The sequence below is a fragment of the Pteronotus mesoamericanus genome, unplaced genomic scaffold (assembly GCF_021234165.1).
Source record: "Pteronotus mesoamericanus isolate MK-2021 breed Mesoamerican mustached bat unplaced genomic scaffold, CSHL_Meso_final contig_164, whole genome shotgun sequence".
NCBI classification, from domain to species: Eukaryota; Metazoa; Chordata; class Mammalia; order Chiroptera; family Mormoopidae; genus Pteronotus; species Pteronotus mesoamericanus.
Genome location: NW_026555065.1, coordinates 16,170,376 through 16,192,925, shown reverse-complemented (window position 1 = coordinate 16,192,925; position 22,550 = coordinate 16,170,376). Strand labels below are relative to the sequence as shown.

Genomic DNA, 22,550 nt, shown 5'->3' with positions numbered 1-22,550 from the left:
TACCACGTTTACTCTAAGTAAGCAGACTTTACAGTAAGAATTACAGCAACAACAAAGATTCATGTGTGAGGAAGAAAACATCTAGGCCTAATCATATTTATAAAAGACTTAAGAAAGTGTACTATCAAATACATAATTAATAAGTGCTGTTTACATCCAGAATTTCCTTTCAAATTTCAGTTTTTATATCAGCATCTTTGAAGGAAGAAAGTCTACTACCATAGGATGTACTACTAGGTATGTCCTGATATGTTGGCTAGTTACTGGGAATTCAAGTCAATGCCATAATGCAAATTCCGCATCAACATCCCAGAGGCTGGGTAGGGAAATTGTGGTGGACAGGAGCAATGGTCTTCCCTTTAGATGGGATGACTTCTGTGAATGGTCAGAGATCACAAACTAAATGCCTACAGGGCCAAGTGGGAACATGAAGGAAGTAGAAGATGCATGTTGCTAAATTGCTTGGATTGTGATCAAGGGTAACATCTGCTTAGTTACATTTCCTTCCATTTTTTATTATTACTATAATTAATTTTTATATCATTAATGCCTGAGTATATCTTTCTTTTAAAAATTACTGAAATAATTCAAGTTTCTTTTGAATTTTGCTCTCATCAAGACTGTCACTGAGTCCTGTCTATTCTACCTCCCAAGCATCTCTTTAATACATCTACTTCTCTCCACCTTCCAGTGCTACCTTAATACAACAAAGCTTGATCTACAATAGTCTCCCTCCCTCTGGTCTTGTCCCTCCAACTCATTTATCTGTCTTAAGCCAGGAACCTGGTTCCTAGTACATCCCAGCCTCTTCTGCCTATCTTCTTCCCTTCCCATTCTCCATTCCAGTCAGCTTCAGCCTGTTTTACCTAAGGCACCCTGTAGTTTGCCTCTGGGCCTTTGCATAAACTGAGTCCTTTGCTGGAAACTGGCCTAGTGGATCTTTATCTTACAAACTCCTGTTTGTCTTTCAGAGCTCAGTTTAGATACCATTGCCTCTGGGATGTCTTTGTGCTCCTCCCACGTGATTCCAAAAACAGTGTCTTTTTCCCTGATTGTGGCACCTGGGACTGCTTATTTCAATAGGTTATTTCTTTGTTTCCTCCCAGATTCAACCCCGGCTCTCTGACATAGGGACAGTTTCTGGTTTGCTTACTGTTGTATCCAGTTCTCAGGACCATGTCGGGCACATGGGGAGCACTCTTTAATTAGATGTTGAATAGCCCTGGCCAATGTGGCTCAGTTGGTTGGAGCATCTTCCTGCAAACTAAAAGGTTGCAGGTTTGATTCTTAGCCAGGGCACATGCCTGGATTGAGGGTTCATTTCCCAGTCAGAGCAGATGCAAGGGGCAACTGATCGCCATTTCTCTCCATCTCTCTCTCCCTCCCATTCCCTCTCTCTAAAATTAACTTTTAAAACACACATTAAAATAAATAAATAAATTTTGAATAAATGTTGAGAGAAACTGAGAAGTAATCCAGGTAATTCATGAACACACTATTTGACTATATAGTTTCAGTCCCAGGCATAAAGGAAGGAGGGAGGGTGGTTTCTTAATTTTTTAAGTAGCAATAGTAGCTGTTTTTTAATTTACTTCTCTGGGCCCTTACCTGCATACAAGGCACACATGTGTCATGCACACATGTGTCATGGAAATTATTTTGCACTCTATTTTATTAGAGGTTTATCAACTCACGGTGTTATAAGACCTGCTTCCTTTAAAATCAACAGCTTTGGGTTATTCCTCCATCTCTTCCACACTGACTAATACAATACGTTGTGCAGATTCTTTCAATTATAAATTTTCTAATGTTAGTGGGGTGGTGCCAAGATGATTAAGTCTTAATCCCTTAATCTCAAAGTTTTCACTGTAGAGGAGAAAAAGAACTGAAGCATGTCACACTACGTACTCAATACTCTGTTACAAATCCACAGACTCCTGTGGGAGCACCAGCTTGGCTCTGTGGGAAGGCAACAGAGAGGAGTGAGTCTGAGTCTTGAAGGGTGAGCGGGAGTTTGCCAGGTGTCCAGGGGCTGGGAGGTCACTCCAGGCAGATGAAATCACACAGACAAAGGAAATGAGATGTGAGAGGATGGGTACATTTAGTTTACATAGGTCAGTTTGGTTAGAGGAAAGGGGACCAGAGGTAGATAGGAGGTGACATCAGAAAAACAGCAGAATAGACTGTGAATCAGGACCTCACATGTAGCATAAGAAGAGTGGATTCTTTCATTGGGGTGAGCAGACACTGAAGGATTTTCAACAGGGAAGTAACAAGAAGTTGGGCAGTAGGGTACTGATAAATTGGTAGGGAGAGGTTAGGGGCACAGAGGTTGGTCAGGAGGCTGGTGCAGTCATAGGTAGGAAATAATGATCATCTGAGCCAAGGCAGTGCCAAAGGATGGAGTGTTATTACCACTCTGGTTTTTATAACGATAATATTTTTGGTACCCTTCCCAATGTGCTAAAGGACTAGGGAACAACCAGTCAAAATAAAGAATAGAAGAGGGTAAAAAAAAAGAGAAGCTGACTTGATGGAGGCTGAACAAAGAATTGAGGCAAATAGTATATTAAAAAAATGATAGCCATTAGAAACTGCAGGAGAAAACTGTTCAAGAAAGGAAATGTGACTATAGTATGAATAATATTTACATAGTCATAATCTTATCAGTTCTGATTATTGGTTTTCAGCTTCTAGAGCCAACCCATAGACAAAACTGGGAAAACAGAATTACAGTCTCAGAATAGAAATAAATACCATCAACCCAGACAACATAAAGAGAACATAATAACTGTTGGGAGTGGGCACAGATAAAACGGAGGTGGGGATAAAAATTAATAGGTCAAGAGGTAACAGGAAAAGTACACTGTTTGGTGATGAAGAGGTAATTGCCAGAAGAAACAGCTTAAAAAGTTGAAAGTGATTGCACCTAGGCAACAGGCTTAGTTTCGAGGAGAGACAGGATAAAGGCCTGTTGACTTCTTTTTTTTAAGATTTTATTTATTTATTTTTAGAGAAGGGAAGAGAAGGAGAAACAGAGGGAGAGAAACATCAATGTATGGTTGCATTTTGCACGCCCTCTGTTGGGGACCTGGCCTGCAACCCAGACATGTGCCCTAGACTGGGAATCAAACCAGCAAGCCCTTTTGTTCGCAGGCCAGGGCTCTATCCACTGAGCCAAACCAGCTAGGGCTGATTTTCATCATAAACCCTTTTTTACTAGTTGACTTATTTTTATCAAGCCCATGAGTCTTCAGTTAAAATGTTTTTTAAAAATTTTATGGTTTTTTAAAAAGTTTTTTTATTGATTGATTTTTTAGAGAGAAAGGAGGGAGAGACATCAATTTGTTGTTCCACTTATTTATGCAACTTTGGTGTATCAGGATGATGCTGTAACCAACTGAGTTATTTGGCCAGGGCTAAAATATTTTTTAAAAAAATTTAAACGCATCCATATAAATGACATTTCTTGTCTTGATGGAGACATTATACACAAACATCTGAAAAACAAAGCATATAAGATGACTTAGCTATAGTCTCCCCAGGGTAATTCCCTGGGATATTGAGTCATCTTCCCATTAAGAATAAAAATGTATTCACATCAGATATCACAGTTGAAGACAAGTAAGCTTAAAGGCCATTTCATCTTACAGTTTGAAGGGCAAAGAAATCCAAGTAGCATACATGAAATGTGGTTTGCATATTAAATTGGTGTCTTTAAAATATTTGACCTTGACCTATAGTGAAAAATACATTTGTGCATGACCCAGTGCCCACATGCCAACATAACTGAAGCAAAACTTTTTAAAAACAATAAGTACCTTTTACTAAGTGCAATGTGCTCTGGAAATTTCTATTTCATTATATTTTAATTTTTAAAAATACTGGTCACTTTAAATGATTTTAACAATCCACTACTGTATTGTGACCCATGGTGAAAACATGCTAATCAGTGTGTTTCTTTTTTTCTCAAATCAGAGAATGTGCTTATGAAATCTGGAGCTTATTTCTCAGATCAGTTAAAACTTCCTAATGGAACTACTTGCTGCTGATGTGTTTTAAAAAAAAAAAAAGCCAACTTGCATCATCTTTGTTACTTAGCATGCTCCCTTATTTTCATTTCTTTTCTCCTTCTTAAAAAATTTTTTTCTCATCATTGATCCAGGGGAACACATTATTGGGAATAGCTAAATTCATTTCTGGAATATTTTGAGATGTATACCAAATATACATATAACTTACGCATGTATATATCTTGGTTTGTCCATTTGTTTGTACAGATTTTTAAACAACCATTTGCTGATTATGAAAAACCATCAAAACCTATTCTTCCCTCAAATATTGGAATCTTGTAATATTTCCAAATGTGGCAAATTCCATGTTAAAAAAATGTATAACTCTAGGCCCTGGCTGGTGTGGCTCAGTGGATTGAGTGCCGGCCTGAAAACCAAAGGGCCACTGGTTCAATTCCCAGTCTAGGGCACATGCCTGGGTTGCGAGCCAGGTCCCCCAATGGGGGGCATGTGAGAGGCAAACACACATTGATGTTTGTTTCCCTCTCTTTCTCCCTCCCTTATCCTCTCTAAAATAAATAAATAAAATATTTTTTAAAAAATGAATAACTCTAAGCCTCACTTGTCATGTCTATACATTTTAGCAAAAATTATGCTGAAAATAAAATTACCATGAAGCTTTTTACACTAATAGAACTTTGATGCACTAATTTAATTTGTTTGGTTTTTTTTTCTTATTAAATTAAGAACTACAAGCATCTGTTGAGGAGGTGCTGCCAAACCTGAAGAAAGATAATGTGTCCATCTATTACGTGAGCAGAACGTCCAGCACAGACGGGATTGACTCTTTGCTAGACAAAGTGGATGAGGTCTCAACTGAACCTATCCCAGAGTCATGGAGGTCTGAAGTCACTCTTTCCACTGCTGCCATATACATTTATACTTCTGGAACTACAGGTAAAAATAAAGACAGGATTCTAAAAGAAATAAACCTATCCTGAAGAAGTTAAATATTGGGTTAGGTTCTCAGATGTACTCTTTCTTTGACAAAACGTATCAGATAACTAATACTTCAGGGGATTTAACTCTTTGCTTGTGGGAAATGATCTTATTTCATAGCATATGATCCCATTTGGGTTTCTCCAAGCTATGCATATCTCCCCCACATTGGTATGTAGGAGAGAGAAAAAGGCTACCCAAAAATTACCAGAATAATTGTGATGATGGATGAAATTCGACCTTGATTAGGTTCTTGGGTTTTTTAAATGACTCTTCTATTTTGATTATATTCAGAGTCCATATGTAATGTATAATCAATGATAAATGGAACACCAGAGAAGACTATGGGACAATAATGGGGTTCTATTTATATCAATGTTATGACTACTCTCTTCTCATGAACCCTGGAGGTGGAGCTGGTCATTGCACTGGGAGTGGGATGGCTCTGCGCTAAAATACTGCATTTTGTCAAACTGGGACGCCTTCACCTGTAAGCTGCACCATTGTTTTTGTGAGCTGCTAAGAAAAAACACTGCCAATTAACAGCGTTATTGGAACACTGCTCTATGGAACTGGCAATAAATATTAAGAGTAGGATGTACCAGGTGCTCTCTTAGGTTATGGCATTTGTCCATACAGTTCTCCCATCACTCTGAAGATGTGTAATCATCTTATTCCCCAAAGTTATCATTTATACTGCATTGTCAACAAAATGGTAGTATGACATAGTTAACCAAATGCTTCCACTATACACAGACTTATTAATATATGAGACTTTGTCCTCATTTCTTAAGAGAAAGATCAAATTAAATTGCAAACTTTGATTTGGGAAATAATGGAGGTAAAATGAGCCCTTGGTTACTGACAGGGAGTTGTAGTCTTAATGCTATATGGACAGGTGTGGAACGTCTTCACAGTGCAGGCATGGGCCGTCAAAATAAAGCCCATTCCAGGGAGGAAGAAAATCAGCATTCCTTCATTGGTCCCATAATTGAGACTTTGTATTCACTTGGAAGATTGGGTTAATGTTTATTTTATTTTCTTGCTGCTTCTAAATAAAATTTTGCTCAGTTACTCTTGTAAACATTAATTAAAATAACTTATTTAAGCAACTGGAAAACCAAACGTTTTCCCTGTCCCTCAAAGGCAGTCGTTAGCACAAAATTATATAACAGTTACCAAACATTCTTATTTCTTCATTAATACAAAATCTTAAATTAGGAAAGTTTCTGAAAGTACATCAAAACAGCAAAGTCTGTGCATGTCTTTTTTTTTTTAAATATAATCAGGGCTTTTACTATCTGGAAGATTCTTTTCTTATGGTGACTACAATTGGTTTCTTGATGCTTTCTTCTATTTTTTAATATTAGTATAGATAGGGCATTAAATACTAGTACAGTGCCACGGTCCCACTGTCAGAGAAAATGAATTTTGAATTATGTTTACAATGATGCTAGTTTGCTAACCACATTGCTTTGCCTTATTACGCATTGCTGTTCTTTAGGTAAAACCTGACTAAGGTACCATCAGCTGTTGAAGGGGCTGAGTATACAGAGAACTGCATTTCTCTTCACAAAGCCAATTTACCCACTCAGATCTGAAACTGTATCCAGCCCCTTAGTAATGACTTCATGCCATCTTTTAAATTGACCTTCCATGGGAAACAATATAGGAATACCCTTTCAATAAAGTCTTACAAAAAAACTTACACAAATCGTAGTTAAGAAAGTACACATGTATTAGGTTGTGTACTAACACTGAGACGCCAATTTTCACCTTTCAGATTTGCAAAAAGTCTACTATATGAGAGCACACCTTGGCAAGGCTGTGAGGAAGCATGTGCATTCATATATTGCTTGATGGGAGGAAAAATAGAATCAGACTTTGCAACTGGCAACGTGGCGCTATCTATCAAAATTACAAAGACATAGCTTTTGGCCTCACAATCTCCTTTCAGCAAATGTATCCTGCAGATATGGTATCATTCGTAGTGTGAACTACCATGTGGACCAGGTTATGTACTGGAACATCATTTGAAATAGCAAAATAGTGTAAATAAATTATAATATACACATACAAAGGACTTGGTGCAACAGAGAGAGAGAGAGAGAGAGAGAGCCAGCGAGAGAGAATAAATGAATGAATAAAAAAGGGAAATTTCTATGTACAAATATGGACCCATCTCTAAGACACACTGTTAAGCAGAGGGGAAAAAGTGCTCAAGAATGTTTTTATTTTTTAAATGGGGAAAAGGGCAAGAACATATGATCAAATGTTCATCATTGCATATACATGTATGAGTTCCTTTATCCATATGAATATATGTATACATATATATGCATATATAGTACTTAAGAAATCCATAAAAGTGGTTAGGAAGGAAGGTGACGGGGTGGGTGGGCAATTTACTCTCTGAAACTCAGCCTTCTTATCTGGAAGTTAGAGAATATAATTCTACTTATCTCATTAACTATGAGAATTAAGTGGAATTTTGAAAATATCTTGCAAATTGGTAAGCACAGAGCAGAAATTCAATAACCATTTGTTCCTTTCTCTTAAAATCACCACTGTAACAATCATGTAACCCAGAGGTCAGCGAACTCTGGGCTGCGGGCCAAGGACAGCAACTCCCCCACCCCACCCCCACACACCTGTTTTTGTAAATACTTTTATCAGCTCAGAGTCACATTCATTCATTTATGTCAGCAATTTTCAACTGGTGTGCCACAAGAATTTTTAAAATAACACAGTACCTAACTATTTAGTCAGGGATGCTGACCTCTTTTCCCTTAAACTGTCAAATAAAAAAATTACAACAGCCCCGGCTGGTGTGGCTCTGTGGATTGAGTGCCAGACCGCAAAGCAAAGGGTCACCCAGTTCAATTCCCAGTCAGGGCACATGCCTGGGTTGCAGGTCACATCCCCAGTGGGGCGCGCACGAAAAGCAACCACACATTGATCTTTCTCTCCCTCTCTTTCTCACTCCTTTCCCCCTCTCTAAAAATAAATAAATAAAATCTTTTAAAAAAATGACAACAGCCCACACAATAGCTGTCTAGTGTGAATGAATAAAAATTAAAGATAAAAAAGATTAATAGTTGTTGCTTTATATGTTTGGCTGCTATTGGCTACAATATAATAACAGAGTTGAGTAGTTGCAACAGAGACTACTTTATGACCACACAAAACCTAAAACATTTACTGTCTGGTCAGTTATAGAAAAAATTGCTGATTCCTGGTCTAATGGATCGTGGCCTTCACCTCTGCAATTCTGTAATCCCTGGATGATAACTCCTCTTAAGCCAGATCTCTCTCCCAGACCACATGTCTGTGAATGGTCAATCTTGACTCACGCATACCTTCTCTTGTATCTTTGCCAAGGTCTCCCAAAAGCTGCAGTGGTCAATCATCAGCGCATATGGTATGCAATCAGCCTCTGTGTTATAAGCAGGATTAATAAAGATGATGTCATCTATACCACTCTGCCCCTGTACCACAGTGCTGCGCTTCTGATTGGCGTTCACGGATGTTTTTTGACTGGTAAGCTTTTTCTCTCGACAAAGCGTTTGAGGTCAGTACATATTCACACCTACTGGTAAGAAAAAGTAATTCAAAATTTGGCTACTCTCCTGTGTGCTAGGAAGTTGTTTACTTCTATGTTAATAGCAAGGCCACTTGGCTCACACATAGCAAGCAGATATCTAAAATAGTTTCTATTTTTTCATGCCTGCTTGTCTAGTACTATAGTGCTATAGTTGTTCAGTATGTCAAGGAGAAAACCTTTGAAAAATATTTGAGGTTTTTATCCAGGTTAAGATATTTGATTCTTATATTCCATAAATAATTCTCTGACATCATTTCCATCTTCAGAAATCCGCATGTTGACCTCCATCAGCATCTGACGCAAACTTCTTCTGTTGTCTCCCTAGGACTTTATTCTTCCTTATTCCCACAGCTCCTCAGCTCTGGTCAGAATACCTGGTTTGTCACCTCTTTTCTTTCCTTCTTAAACTTTCCCATTCAAATTACAGTTGCCATCCTGTCTTCCTTCAGCAGGATTGATGCCACCTTTATATATAAGGCTCAGTCTAATATCCACCTCTTCCAGGAAATCATCTCTAATGCTCTAAGCCAAAAAAATTTACTTTTTCCTCTCCTGTAGTATTTTATTATAAATAAAGTATGTATGTATAGACATAGGAGTATACATACATATACATATACATATACATATACATATACAATTGCAAAAACCTCTGCTTCTTTCTCTGATCAACTTACTGAGCAGCCATAAAACACCTAGCCCCACACCAACCTCCAAATCAACAAGAAATCATTGGGCCTGATCATATTGATGGGCCTTTAAAGAGCAGGGTGACTCTGAGGCTTCCAAAGGGACAATTCAATTGCTTACACATTTGCTCAAGCAGCAAAAATGCATGCTACAGAATTAAAAATGGTATTTTTAAAAATGTCTCCTCTTTGAAAACATTGGACTTTTGTAGATGTAAGAGTATAAATAAACTAATAACATAAAAAATATCTGTGAGTTTATTTCACTTTGCTACAGTTCATGTTTTTAATTAGGTTGAATATAATAGATACATTATTTTTACCCATTGTGTTAGTCTCCTGCTGCTACTATAACAAGTTACCACGAACTTGGTGGTTTAAAAGAATATAGATTTTTCCTTTTACTGTTTTGAAGGTGAGGATTCCTAAAATCAAGGTATCAACAGAACTGCATTCCTTCTAGAAGCTCCAGGCAAGAACCTATTTCCTTGCCTTTTCTAGCTTCTAAAGGCTGCCTGCTTACGTTGGCTCATGGCCCCTTCTTTCATCTTCAAAGCATATCACTCCAACCTTTTGTTTCCATCATCCCATCTCTTTCTGCCCTTGACCTTCTTTTTTTTTAAATATATTTTATTGATTGTACTATTACAGTTGTCCCAAATGTTTTCTCCCCTTTGCTTCCCTCTGCCCTGATACCCCTCGCACCCAACAGCATCTCCACCCCCCAGTTTAGTTCATGTCCCTGTGTCATATATATAAGTTCTTTGGCTTCTCCATTTCCTACACTATTCCTAGCCTCCCGCTATCTATTTTGTACCTACCATTTATGCTTCCAATTCCTGTACCTTTCCCTCCATCCTTCTCCCTCCCCCTCTGTACCGATAATCCTCCCTGTGACCTCCATTTCTGTGATTCTGTTCTTCTTCTTGTTGTTTGCTTAGTTTGTTTTTGTTGTTATTTTTAGGTTCAGTTGTTGATAGTTTTGAGTTTGTTGTCATTTTACTCTTCATAGTTTTGATCTTCTTTTTCTTAGATAAGTCCCTCTAACATTTCATATAATGGCTTGGTGATAATGAACTCCTTTAACTTGCCCTTATCTGGGAAGCACTTTATCTGCCCTTCCATTCTAAATGATAGCTTTGCTGGATAGAGTCATCTTGGATGTACGTCCTTGTCTTTCTTGACTTTGAAAACTTCTTTCCAGCCCCTTCTTGCCTGTAAGGTTTCTTTTGAGAAATCAGCTGATGGTCCTATGGGAACTCCTTTGTAGGTAATTCTCTCTTTTCTCCTTGCTGCTTTTAAGGTTCTCTCCTTATCTTCAATCTTGGGTAATGTAACTATGATGTGGCTTGGTGTGTGCTTCCTTGGGTCCAACTTCTTTGGGACTCAAGAGCTTCCTCAATCTCCTGAAAGTCTATTTCTTTCACCAGATTAGGGAAATTCTCCATTATTTTTTCAAATAAGTTTTCAGTTTCTTGGTCTTCCTCTTCTCCTTCTGGCACCCCTAGGATTTGGATGTTGGAACATATAAAGTTGTCCCAGAGGTTTCTATGCCTCTCCTCATTTTTTTTTTGAATTCTTGTTTCTTCATCCTGTTCCAGTTAAATGTTTATTTATTCCTTTTGCTCCAAATTGTTGATCTGAGTCCCAGTTCCCTTCCCTTCATTGTTGAGTCCCTGTGTATTTTTCTTTATTTCACATTGTATAGCCATCACTTTTTCCTCTATTTTGCAACCATACTGAACCATTTCTGTGAGCATCCTGATTACCTGTTTTGAACTGTACATCTGATAGGTTGGCTATCTCTTCACCGCTTGGTTGTATTTTTTCTGGAGTTTTGATCTGTTCTTTCATTTGGGCCATATTTCTTTGCCTCAGCATGCCTGTTACATTGTCAGGGGTGGAGCCTTAGGTATTCACCAGGGCAGGGCAACCCTCTTTGCTGGGTTGTGATGCTATATGTGGGGGAGGGGTCCAAGAGGGAACAATGCCACTTGCTTGGCTCTGGGATGGCTTTCAGTCACTTCCCTAGCTACCCACAAGCAAATTGGGCCCTTCTGGTGCTGATTCCTGGGGTGGCGGGTTTGTGTACATTCTAGGATCCCGTGGGTCTCTCCAACAACTCTCCTGTGAGGCTGGGAATTTATCCCACCACCACAACCCCCACAGGGTCTCACAGCCAGGGATTTTGAGGCTTTCTCTTCCCGCACTGGAGCCCTGGGTTGGGTGGGCTGTCTCACTCCCCAGTTGTTTCTCCCTGTTTATCTGCATGCATGTGTGAAATCGCCCGGTCTGCCAGCCACTGCCTAGCCCTTCTGGTCCTCCAGCTGCCAACCTTGCCAGGCATCCTCTTCATCCCAGCTGCCTGTCTCCGCCCCTCCTACCAGTCTCAGTGAACATTTCTTCTTTAACTCCTTGGTTGTTGGGCTTCCATACAGTTCGATTTTCTGGCAGTTCTGATTGTTTTTTGTTTTGAAACTTGTTGTCCTTCTTTTGGTTGTGCAAGGAGGCAAAGTGTGTCCACCTATGCCTCCGTCTTGGCCAGAAGTTGCCCTTGACCTTCTTCTTGCCTTCCTCTGATAAGGACTGTTGTGATTACATTGGGCCCACTCAGATAACACAGGATAATCTTCCCATCTCAGAGTCCTTAACTTAATCATACATATACAGACCCTTTTGCCATGTAGGGTAGCATATTCACAGCCTCTAAGGGTTAAGATGTGGATATATTTAGCAACCATTTTTATCTCTAGCTCCCCCAACAAAGAAGAATTCTCCTGCTTGCTCAAGAACCTGGCTCTCCATTGCCCACAAAATCAGGTCTGGTGCCTCCATGATTGCACCCCAGCTGCTTCTCCAGGGTCATCTTTCATGAGCCACCCACCCTTCACCACCGCTGTTACAGGCCAGCTGAGTCTAGGCCACCCTCCAATACCCTCTGGCCTATTCTGTCTTCATGTTCATGCTTTTTCCTCTGCCTGGAATTCTCCCATCTTTCCCCATGTTCATTTCTCAAGACCTAATTCAAATCCTTCCTCTTTCAAAAAATGTCTTTCTCATCCCTTGCCCAAGCATAATCAATGTATACACAAACACTCATATTCCCTTAGAGGCTAATTTGACCCTCTTATTTATTGCACACTGACTTTTATTAGAAAGAAGTTTTATGTGTCTTTTTCAGAATAAATTAGAAGCTCCTATAAGACAAAACAAGATCTCATTTGGGGTTTTTTGGCATTGAATATGATTGGTACTCAGCACTTACAAATATAATATTTAAGTTTCTACCTTTCAAAGTGGCAAATATAATTGGGGAGGGTTTTCATAGCACTTTTTTGTCAACACTTTCTATGCCCTCTCTTGCAGGTGCTACTCTTGTTCTGCGGAGCAAATTTTCAGCCAGCCAGTTTTGGGATGACTGCAGAAAATACAATGTCACTGTCATTCAGTATATCGGCGAACTGCTTCGGTATTTATGCAACTCACCCCAGGTAACCGCCCCCCATGTTGCGTTATCTTTTTGAAATGTATAAAATGAGAATTCAAGTCACTTTGGGTCATGCCAGGCTTCAGCTGATTTTTATATATCAGTTTTTATTTTGGACTACAATTGTTTGTCACAACAAAGTTCTTGGCACCTCTGCTTCATGACAGTTGCTACTAATATTATTATTCCCTACCTTTCTCTGTGTTTTTACCTCTTACCCTCTATTGTCCTCTCTGTCTATTTAAAGCCTACGCACTTTCCAAGCTCAGCTCAAATGCTGCCTTAGATATTAAACCTACGTGGGTCACTCCAACAAAAGTCATTACTCCCTACCCTACACCGTTTGATTTCTACCCTGTTACGGCCTTTGTCACATTGCAGGTGTTTGTCTTCATGTCTCCCATTCTCCCTAGGATGTAAAATTTTTGATGGCTTGGACCACATCTTGTCTCCTGACCCTCTCTTATACTAAAGGTATTCAGGAAACTTATTTAATGCTGCTTAATGAATAAATCCCCATATGGTTTTTTAAACCATCCGACTAAGTCCGGTGCTTTGGAACAGATGCCCGAAGGTAACCCCAAGGGCCTTAGATCTACCCTGTTTGCAGATGTCCAGATATCTTGATGGAGTTGTTTGGAAGAGCAGCTCCTGCCCAGTCTCTCGGTTCTCTCACCAGAGATATGTAGCAGCCTCCCTGGTGACCAAATCACCTCTTTTCAACAGTGGCATTGCTGACATTTTAGGCCCCTTCACTCTTTGCCATATGGACTGATTCAATGCACGATGGAATGTTTCGTAGCATCTTTGGCTTTTACCCAGGACATGCCAGTAGTACCCTCCCCTCCTCTGCCACATCATGATAATCAGTGTCTTCAAACACTGCCAGATGTCCCCTGGCAGGCAAAGTCATCCTCAGTTGAGAAACACTAGACTAGATAATACTGTAAATTCACCAGATTCTACTTAATCCTTTCACTCATCATAGGAAACAAAACCAAATCATCACTAAGTTGATAAATTGCTATTTATAAAGAAACATCTGTTACATTCAAGTTATAGAACAGCTGCTGTGTGACATAGAAAGGAGTATAAGAAGCTCTTGCCCCAGTTCTCTCAGTCAGTCCCTGCCCATGTGTCACCTGATCAGAGGCCCCTCCTACTATCAAATGTATCACCCTGCCTCATACTGCTCATCCCATGAGTTACTGCTCTCTCACCACTGCCACCTCTGACATACTGCAGGTTTATATGACTGTTGTCCGTCTCCCCCAATTAAATGAAAGCTCCATGCACTACGGGCTTTGTTTGCTGCCAGATACCCAGGACTAAGATCGGTACCTGGCACATCCTAGGCATCCACAAATTTTGCTGAATGAAGCTCTAAAGTCTTACCACTGAAAGATATATAATTAAGTTAAAGGAGGTAATATGTTCCCCCAAAATGTTTGGGCTTTGCACTTATTTAGATTTTGGGGGAAGATTCAAATGACTCATAGAGGTCATAATTAGAATGAGTGGGGGGCTAGGACCTTTTCTACAGCAATTTCTTTTGATGTCATTACTGAATTTTTTCCACATTAGTATTCTATCTGGTCCTCAAGATAGCATTCTATTAAAACACAGAAATTCATGTAGGGCCCTTCTGTTGGGCTTTTCTTTTCAGCCTTAAAGACACTTCCTTGCTAGATAGAACTCTCCTGAGTGTGAGTTCTTCTATTATTTCTGTTATTCCTAATGGGAGCTGCCTTTGGACTGGAGGAAAAGAAATACATTTGTGTGTAGCTCTATCAGGCTCACACACAGAACTCTCCTAAGTGAGAGTTCCTATATTATTTCTATGTTATTTCTATTATTTCTAATGGGAGCTACCTTTGAACTTGAGGAAAAGAAACATGTTTATGTGTTGGTCTTTCAGGCTCTCACACACAGGCATACACTTCCACCTTTCTCTTTCCTTTTAATGTCTCAGAAGCTGAGACAGTTTAGAGTTTTACATCTTCAAATTATGTTATGGTTTGGTATATAATTCACGGATGACCTGAAATCTAGAAGTAGATTTGGCATTCTGTTTGCCCTTGCTTCCCATCTTCCCACCCCTGAATTCTGATTTGTCTGGAAAATACTTAAAAGAATTATAAAAATGATCAGTTACAATACCACCAAAAAAACTTTCATTTAAAGATTTTTTTTAAAGATATGATCTTACATATAGAAAACTCTAAAGACAAAAAAGGAGCCCTGACTGGTGTGGTTCAGTGGATTGGGTGTCACCCTGTAAACAGAAGAGCTATTGGTTTGATTCCTGGTCAGGGCACATGCTCGAGTTGTGGGCCAGGTCCTCAGTTGGGGGCATGCAAGAGGCAACTGATCAATATTTCTCTTGCACATTAATGTTTCTCTCCCTCTCTTTCCTCCTCTCTTCTCCTCTCTCTAAAAATAAATAAATAAAATCTTTTTTAAAAAGACACAAAAAAAACCTGTTAGAACTAATAAGTCAACTCAGTGAAGGGGATCAATCAATTCAGCAAGGGAGCAAGATTCAAAGTGAACACACAAACCTCAGCTGCATTTCTACACACTAACAAAGAACAATCTGAAAAGGAAATTACAAAAACAATTCCATTTACAATAGCATCAGAAAGAATAAAATACCTAGGAATTAACCAAAAAGGTAAAAGACTTGCATAATGAAATCTACAAATCACTTGCTGAAATTAAAGAAGACATAAAAATAAATGTAAATACATCCCATGTTCATAAATTGAAAGGCTTAACATTGCTAAAATGTCATACTACCCAAAGCAATCTATGGATTCAATTCAATCCCTATCAAAATCCCAGTGATGATTTTTGCAAAAATTTTTTAAAAATCCTAATATTCATATGGATTCTCAATGGACCCTAAATAACCAAAACAATCTTAAAAAAGACAAACAAAACTAGGGGAGTCACACCTTCTGATTTCAAAACTTACTGAAAGTTACACTAATCAAAACAGTATGTTACTAACATAAAGACATATAGACTAATGAAATAGCATAGAGGGCCCAGAAACAAACTCTTGCGTATATGGTCAAATGATTTTTGACAAGGGTGCCAAGATCATTCAATGACCAAAGGACAGTCTTTTCAACAAATGGTGCTGGGAAAACTGAATATCCACATAAAAAAAGACTGAAGCTGGGCCCTTATCTAACACTATATGTTTATACAGTAATTAACTGAAAATGGATCAAAGAACTAAATTTAAGAGTCTCATGCTCTACCAACTGAGCTAACCGGGTGTGCCTTTAAAGAAATAAATTTAAGACATTAAATCTCTTAGAAGAAAACATAGGACAAAACTTCACAACATTGAATTTGACAATGATTTCTTGAATATGACAATAAAGACAAAGGCAACAAAAGAAACATTAAACAAAGTGGACCTCATAAACATTTTTAAATTCTTTGCCTCAAAGACACTATCAACAGAGTAAAAAGTCAACCCACAGAATAGGAGAAAATATTTGCAAATCATTTATCTGATAGGGATTATCCAGGATATATAAAGAACTCCTAAATCTCAACAATAAAAATATAACCTGATTCAAAAATAGGCAAAGGACCTGAATAGACATTTTTCTGAAGAAGATATACAAATGGCCAATAAAAACATTTAAAGATATTCAATGTCACTAATTATTAGAGAAACACAAATCAAAACTCTAATAATATACCACTTCACACCCATTTGGATGGCTACTACCAAAAAAAAAAAAAAAGGAAAGAAAGAAAGAAACAATATTTTACATTCCTCATGTACTTGGGAATTTCAAATGGTACTGTTACTGTGCAAAACAATATGGCAGTTCCTCAAAAAAATTAAAAATAAAATTACCATATGATCCAGCAATTCTACTACTGGGTACATACCCAAAAGAATTTAAAGCAGGGTTTCAAAGAGCTATTTGTACACCATGTTCACAATAGCTAAAACATGGAAGCAACCCAAGTGTCCATTGATGGATGAGTGGATAAAAAAAGTAGTGTGTCATGCAATGGAATATTATTCAGTCTTAAAAAGGAAGGAAATTCTGCAATATGCTACAACATGGATGAACCTTGAGGACACTATGCTAAGTGAAATAGCCAGTCACCAAACAACAAATACAGTATGATTCCACTTACATGGGGTACTTAGAGTAAGTAATATCATAAAGACAGGAAAATAGAATGGTGGTTGCCAAGGGCTGGGGAAGGGAGGTAATGGGAGTTATTGCTTAATGGGTACAGAGTTTCATCATGGATGGTGGTGATGGTTGCACAATATTGTGAATGTATTAATACCACCCAGTTGTATATTTAACAGTGGTTAAGATGGTAAATTTTGTCGTGTGTTTTACCATAATTTAAAAGGAAAAGAGGTTATCCTAGGAAGCCCAGACATCTGTAGATTTAAATGGAACTTAAAGAATGATTGTATTAAATGGACTTCTCAAACGAAAGTAGATAAAAACTAGAACTAATGGTGGAAGACCCAGGATCGATGTAATCAGGATCTTTCTCACCCTTATTGCTGCCTAAAACAGACCATCCTTGGGGCTAACACCACTAGCCCCCAAGCAGTGGATATCAGGGAGGCAACTCCTGCCTTAGCTGAGCATGTGAACGAAATGACAACCTTCCACAGACATGGCATGACTCCTCAGGAGAATCGGAGGCAATGCTTTCCCTCCCTCTTCTTAACCATATTCAGTAGCTCCTTGGGTAGAGCAGAGCACCAGGGAGGAATGCTACCAACCACCCTGAGGGGAGTTCAGATTTGTCTCAAGGGATTCAGTGTAGTGCTTAAGACCAAGGACTCTGGAGTTAGCAGGCCTAACTCATGACTCTGCCCTTTCTACCCTATCTGACTCTAGCCAGATAGTTAATCTCTTTGGATCTGTTTCCCATCAGCACACAGGGGAAATAATAGTACCTACTTTACAGGGGGCTGTGAAGGCAAAGGAGATGATGTACATAAAGCATGTAGAAAAGTACCTGACACTTAATAAATAATCAACAGATGGTAGTAGCCATTATTATCATTATTTTCAGTGCTTAAGTGTATATAGCTCGTAGTAGGTGTTCCATACATATTCTGAATGAATCAAAGAAAATTCTGCCGCACATGCACAAAGGAAGAAATAAGAGAAGGCATTCAAGTAAGTCACTCTCGTGTACTGTTGAGGGGGTTGGATAGCAGAGCTATTGACTTAAGTGATTTTTACAGTATTATTGTTGAAGAGTCTTTATCTATTTACCTGTCTTCGATTGTTATATCTGAGGGCTAAGTGTTCAGAGCACCTGCTTATAATGAAAGGGTCATTTCCTGCCATGGGCAGTTGTCTACTCCCACCTTTCTTGTGTCGTTGCCTAAAAAGACAATATCATTCAGTGTTCCAGTTACTTATTGGAGCAAGATACATCTAAAGCCAAGCATCTCTCTACTCCAATTAGGGACTGAAGCTACAGGAAGGGGTCTGGTAAAGTTTTGTCCTGCCTGCTGAGAGTGCAACCCATGTAGGAGGAGAAGGAGGAAGAAGAGGGAACCAGAAAAGGGTTCCAGGGGCCATGCATTTAAGGCACCATAGTAGGAAGGGGAAATGAGACCAGAAATCTGAAACAGCCGAATAAACCCAGCTTACCTCCTAGTGTTGTCTGCCATCGTCTAAAATTAGGTAACCTCTGTGGGCCTTCCTTAGCCCCAAATTTCGGTCTCTGTATTGCCTCCATTCTGACAAAAAACAGAATAGAGAGGTATGTAAAAGCACAGAGCGGAGAGTGGCCAGTTTGACCTGCAGGGACCAGGACAGGGACAGGCCAGAGAAAAGAGGGGAAGAGCAGCAGCAGGGAAGGTTTGCCACAGAAAGTGAGTTTTGAAGGATACAGAGAAGTTTTCTGGCCATGCAGGGAGAGAAGGGCTTCCGGGTAGCTGGAACGCATGGGCTGAGCACCGGAACGAAGGAGCTGGCATGCTGGCAACTGCATGCAGTGTGACAGAAGGGGAGGCTGATTGACTGGGCCAGGTGACAAGGGACTGAGAACTAAATATGAATGTGACAAAGCACCACCAAAGGGCCTTTCGTGGAAGAGTAATATGGAAGATGGTGGTTTTGGATCGTTCTTTCGCTGCAGTTGGAAGATACACTCGAGGGAAGAAAGGCCTCTTCCATTAAGCAGAGAAGTGGAGCCTCACCCTTTTATTCCTCTTGTGGATGCTTCCTTCTCTCCTCCGGGAGCCATGCTGAAGTCTAGCATGTTCACTGTTAAGAAGATAGACTCAGGAATTTTTTCTAAGATGGTGAATACCTTCTACCCTTTCACCTTTTGGAAATCTCCCCAAATCCAAGAGGACAAAAAAAAAAAAGACACACAAGCTCCATTGTCTTAGAAACTGAAAGACGTTGCCACAGGGAGCTACATAATACAAAGCTGAATATGGAGGTCACTGACGTCGCAGGATTGAGGAAGATGAAACGTAAGCTGCAGGTGCCAACAGGAAGGAAATTGGAGACACCAAACACAACTGAAGGTGGGGTGAGGTATCAGGCTTCAAAACTAGAGGACTTTTGAAAATGAAAGTCTGCAGGAAACAGCTAGACCAGCTGCTATTCTCTCCCACTCTTAGAGGACATAGGAGGTTCATTCTCCGACAAAGACCTAGAAAAGCTTTGAACTCAAGGACCCCAAGAGTAAAGCAGGAAAGAGGTGAGGCACTGAAAACAGAGATTGAGTCAGTATTTACTTACTGACCAGGGGAACCCCAGTTCCTTATACAGTTTTTAGACCTCCAGTAGCCAGTTTATGCTTATAGGCAAGAGATGGAGGAGGGTAATTCTTAGGAAGAACTTAACTTTCCCAGAAAAGAAGTTGGATTTTGGCTCACTGACCCCTCACCAGGCAGTGCAGTCCACCTGATAATAGCCCCTCCCCACCACACAAAGCTACTCAGACATCTTTTTGTTGCCTTATTTTCAAATATAAACAGACATCAAGGATCAGCAGACACCTGAGGAAAGCCTCCAACAGGAAAGATAATTTAAAGAAGAAAAGAAGCAGCATCAATTCAAACAGCCCCAAAAAACCTTACCAAAATCTGTAATTAATATCCTCAGAGATATTAAAGAAGATATTATATCCATAAAACAAAAATAGTATGCTACCAAAGAAAAGAATATCTCCTGAAAAATAAAAATATGATTTAAAATTTTTTTAATTCAGAGAAAGTTTGGAAGATAAAGTTAAATCTTACAGAAAGTTGGAGAAAAAATCAAGTGATGGACATGAGGGGAGACAAGGTAAGAAAATTAGAATATCAACCCAAACCATCCAATAACTGATAATAGGAAATCAGGAAAAAAATAGAGAAAATGTAGAGGAGGAAATTATCAAAGGAATAATCCAAAAACTCCCAAGGACAGAGAGACAGATTGGGAAGGCCAATAGAGTACCCAATAAAAACTATGCCATGATGAAATTTAAGTCTACCACAAAAAAAGAAAGAAAAGATTCTGTAAGAATAACATTTCACTTGCAAACAACATTGCAGGTCGGAAGACAAAGGAGCGATGCCTTCAAAATACGAAGTAAAAATGGTTGCCTATCCAATCAAATTATTGATCAAGTGTACAATAAGAATAGTTTCAGACATTCAAAGTCTCAAAATTATTTGCCTCCTAAAGACCCTCCTTTGGGAAATTACTAGAGAAAGTCCTCCATCAAAACAAGAGAGTGAAAACAGGGAGGTGAAGACACAGAGTCCAGGAAGGAGCGGCGATGGGGATCCCCAGGCCTGGAGAGCAGCTGGTCCAGACCGGAGCTGGCGGCTGAAAGGAACGTAATGCAAATTACATCATCTCATTGATTTCACCATAAGGAAAATTTTACTTAGCAGCTGTTGGATGGTGAGAAAAGACCTACAAAGAGAAACTAAGAAAACCAGGCAAAGGAGCAAGGAGGCCGTTAACTTCAAGAAAAACAAAAATTTATTCAAGAATTTGATCATAGAATATTACTTGGCTCATCAATAGTATATTATGAGCAAAGTGATATGAGCACTGAGTATTGATTTAACCAAAAATTACAATATTGGGAAAGTGGAAGACAGCTTAAGTCTCATCTAGCACAATAGTAAATCAATAAATAATGTCTAAATTTGACTAATCAAAAGATAGCAGTATAAGCATTTAATTTAGAGATAAGAGGATAAGGCAGCTACAAGAGTTAAAAGTGCCTCTCGGTGGTAAGCAGGGGCAAAGGATGAATAGCTTCCTTCGTTTAAGAGCCTTTCAGTACTATTCGATTCTTAAACTATGTGTGTGTCATTATTTTTTTTTAATTAAGGAAAAGAGCACTCTCTGAAGTCACATAGATTTGGATTTGAATCTTGGAGCAACATGGTGCTACCTGTGTGACTTTGGCAAATTATTTTAATCCTCTCAGGCTTTGTTTTTCTCAACTGTAACGTAAAGTGAATGCTTTATTACCATTCACATTTTTAAAATTTTTTATTAAATTTACTGGGGTGACAAGACAGTACAGGTCAAATGTACTGACACATAGTAAAACCCTAAATGAAAGCTTTTTGCTTACTCTAATTACCTGGTGCCCTATATTCCTTTCTGGATACCCTGACTTCATTAAATCTCCGTTGGTCATTTAATCCCAGCCTGGACTTAAGTCCCCCCAGGTGTGTTTGCATGGCGCAGCTTACCTCTAATGTGGTATAAAAGGTTTGATCCTTATTTTAAAAACTGAGCCAGGTGACTCTTAAGCTGAAATACAGTTAGTTCTTTTGAGGAGGGGCTTTGGTGATGTGAAAACACCATTTCTCCTCTGGGAAAGGAAACTCAAGTCACAGTCCATACTCTCAGCCCTGGGTGAGCAAAAGCTGGCTTGAGAACCAGCCACTTCAGAAGGCTCCGGGAGCAGTTTGTGTCCACAAACATTTCCAGCCTAGAGCCTTAATCCCTTCTGCTGATGTAATAAGATCCCTCCGTTTATGATGAAAACTGAGCCCATGGTATTGTGACTATGACCCAGCTACCTGCCAACCACAGGTGACAGCTACACCTGTGAGGCTGGCCCACTTCCCACACACCCAGGGCACCTGCAGCCTCCTGCACCCCCTTCCCTGCCCTTGTGCTGTTGAACAGGGAAGTCGAGGGTTTCCTCGTGGAGGTTATTTCTTCTTTTGCTGCAGGGATTGCACTATATACAAGGCACAGGCCCAAGTACTGTGGATGATATATGTCCTGCAAACATTCGAAGCCAGGCAGGTTCACATGAGACTCAGGCAGATGGAAAAATATACATGGAGCCCTTGGGATGTCTCATGTGCCGTCATTCCAGGGTGGGGCAGTCCACATGCACTGCAAGCCACACCACAGCGAGTGCTGGCTCCCTTATATACTATGTACACATAAAGCTGGCAAGGTGCTATTACTGACCTTCAGTGCACACAAAGCTTGCAAGGTGTCAATATTGACCTTCTAGTTGTATAACAGAGCTTATGCATACCCCTCCTCAAGGTTATATGAACACTGCTAAGTTTGTTTGCCAGGACATCCGGGTGAGGAAGCCTGACTGACTCCATTTTCCCTACAATATAGATACATATACTTGGCCTCAAAGGTGTTTACTATCTAGCAGGGGAGATAGATGGTCAGCACCCATTAAACAAGGAAATGAACTAACAGGATGATTGTGGACTAACAGGATGATACGGAATA

General features: G+C 39.5%; 1 protein-coding gene across 1 annotated transcript in view; it reads left to right on the top strand.

The window, feature by feature from the left end:
• The window catches only part of SLC27A2 (solute carrier family 27 member 2), a 61,692-nt gene that overhangs the window by 9,940 nt on the left and 29,202 nt on the right, over positions 1 to 22,550 (top strand). The window contains exons 2-4 of the mRNA XM_054565442.1: positions 4,761 to 4,970; positions 8,394 to 8,552; positions 12,672 to 12,796. Of these exons, the coding sequence (XP_054421417.1) occupies positions 4,761 to 4,970; positions 8,394 to 8,552; positions 12,672 to 12,796 (494 nt within the window). The remainder of the gene's footprint in view (positions 1 to 4,760; positions 4,971 to 8,393; positions 8,553 to 12,671; positions 12,797 to 22,550) is intronic.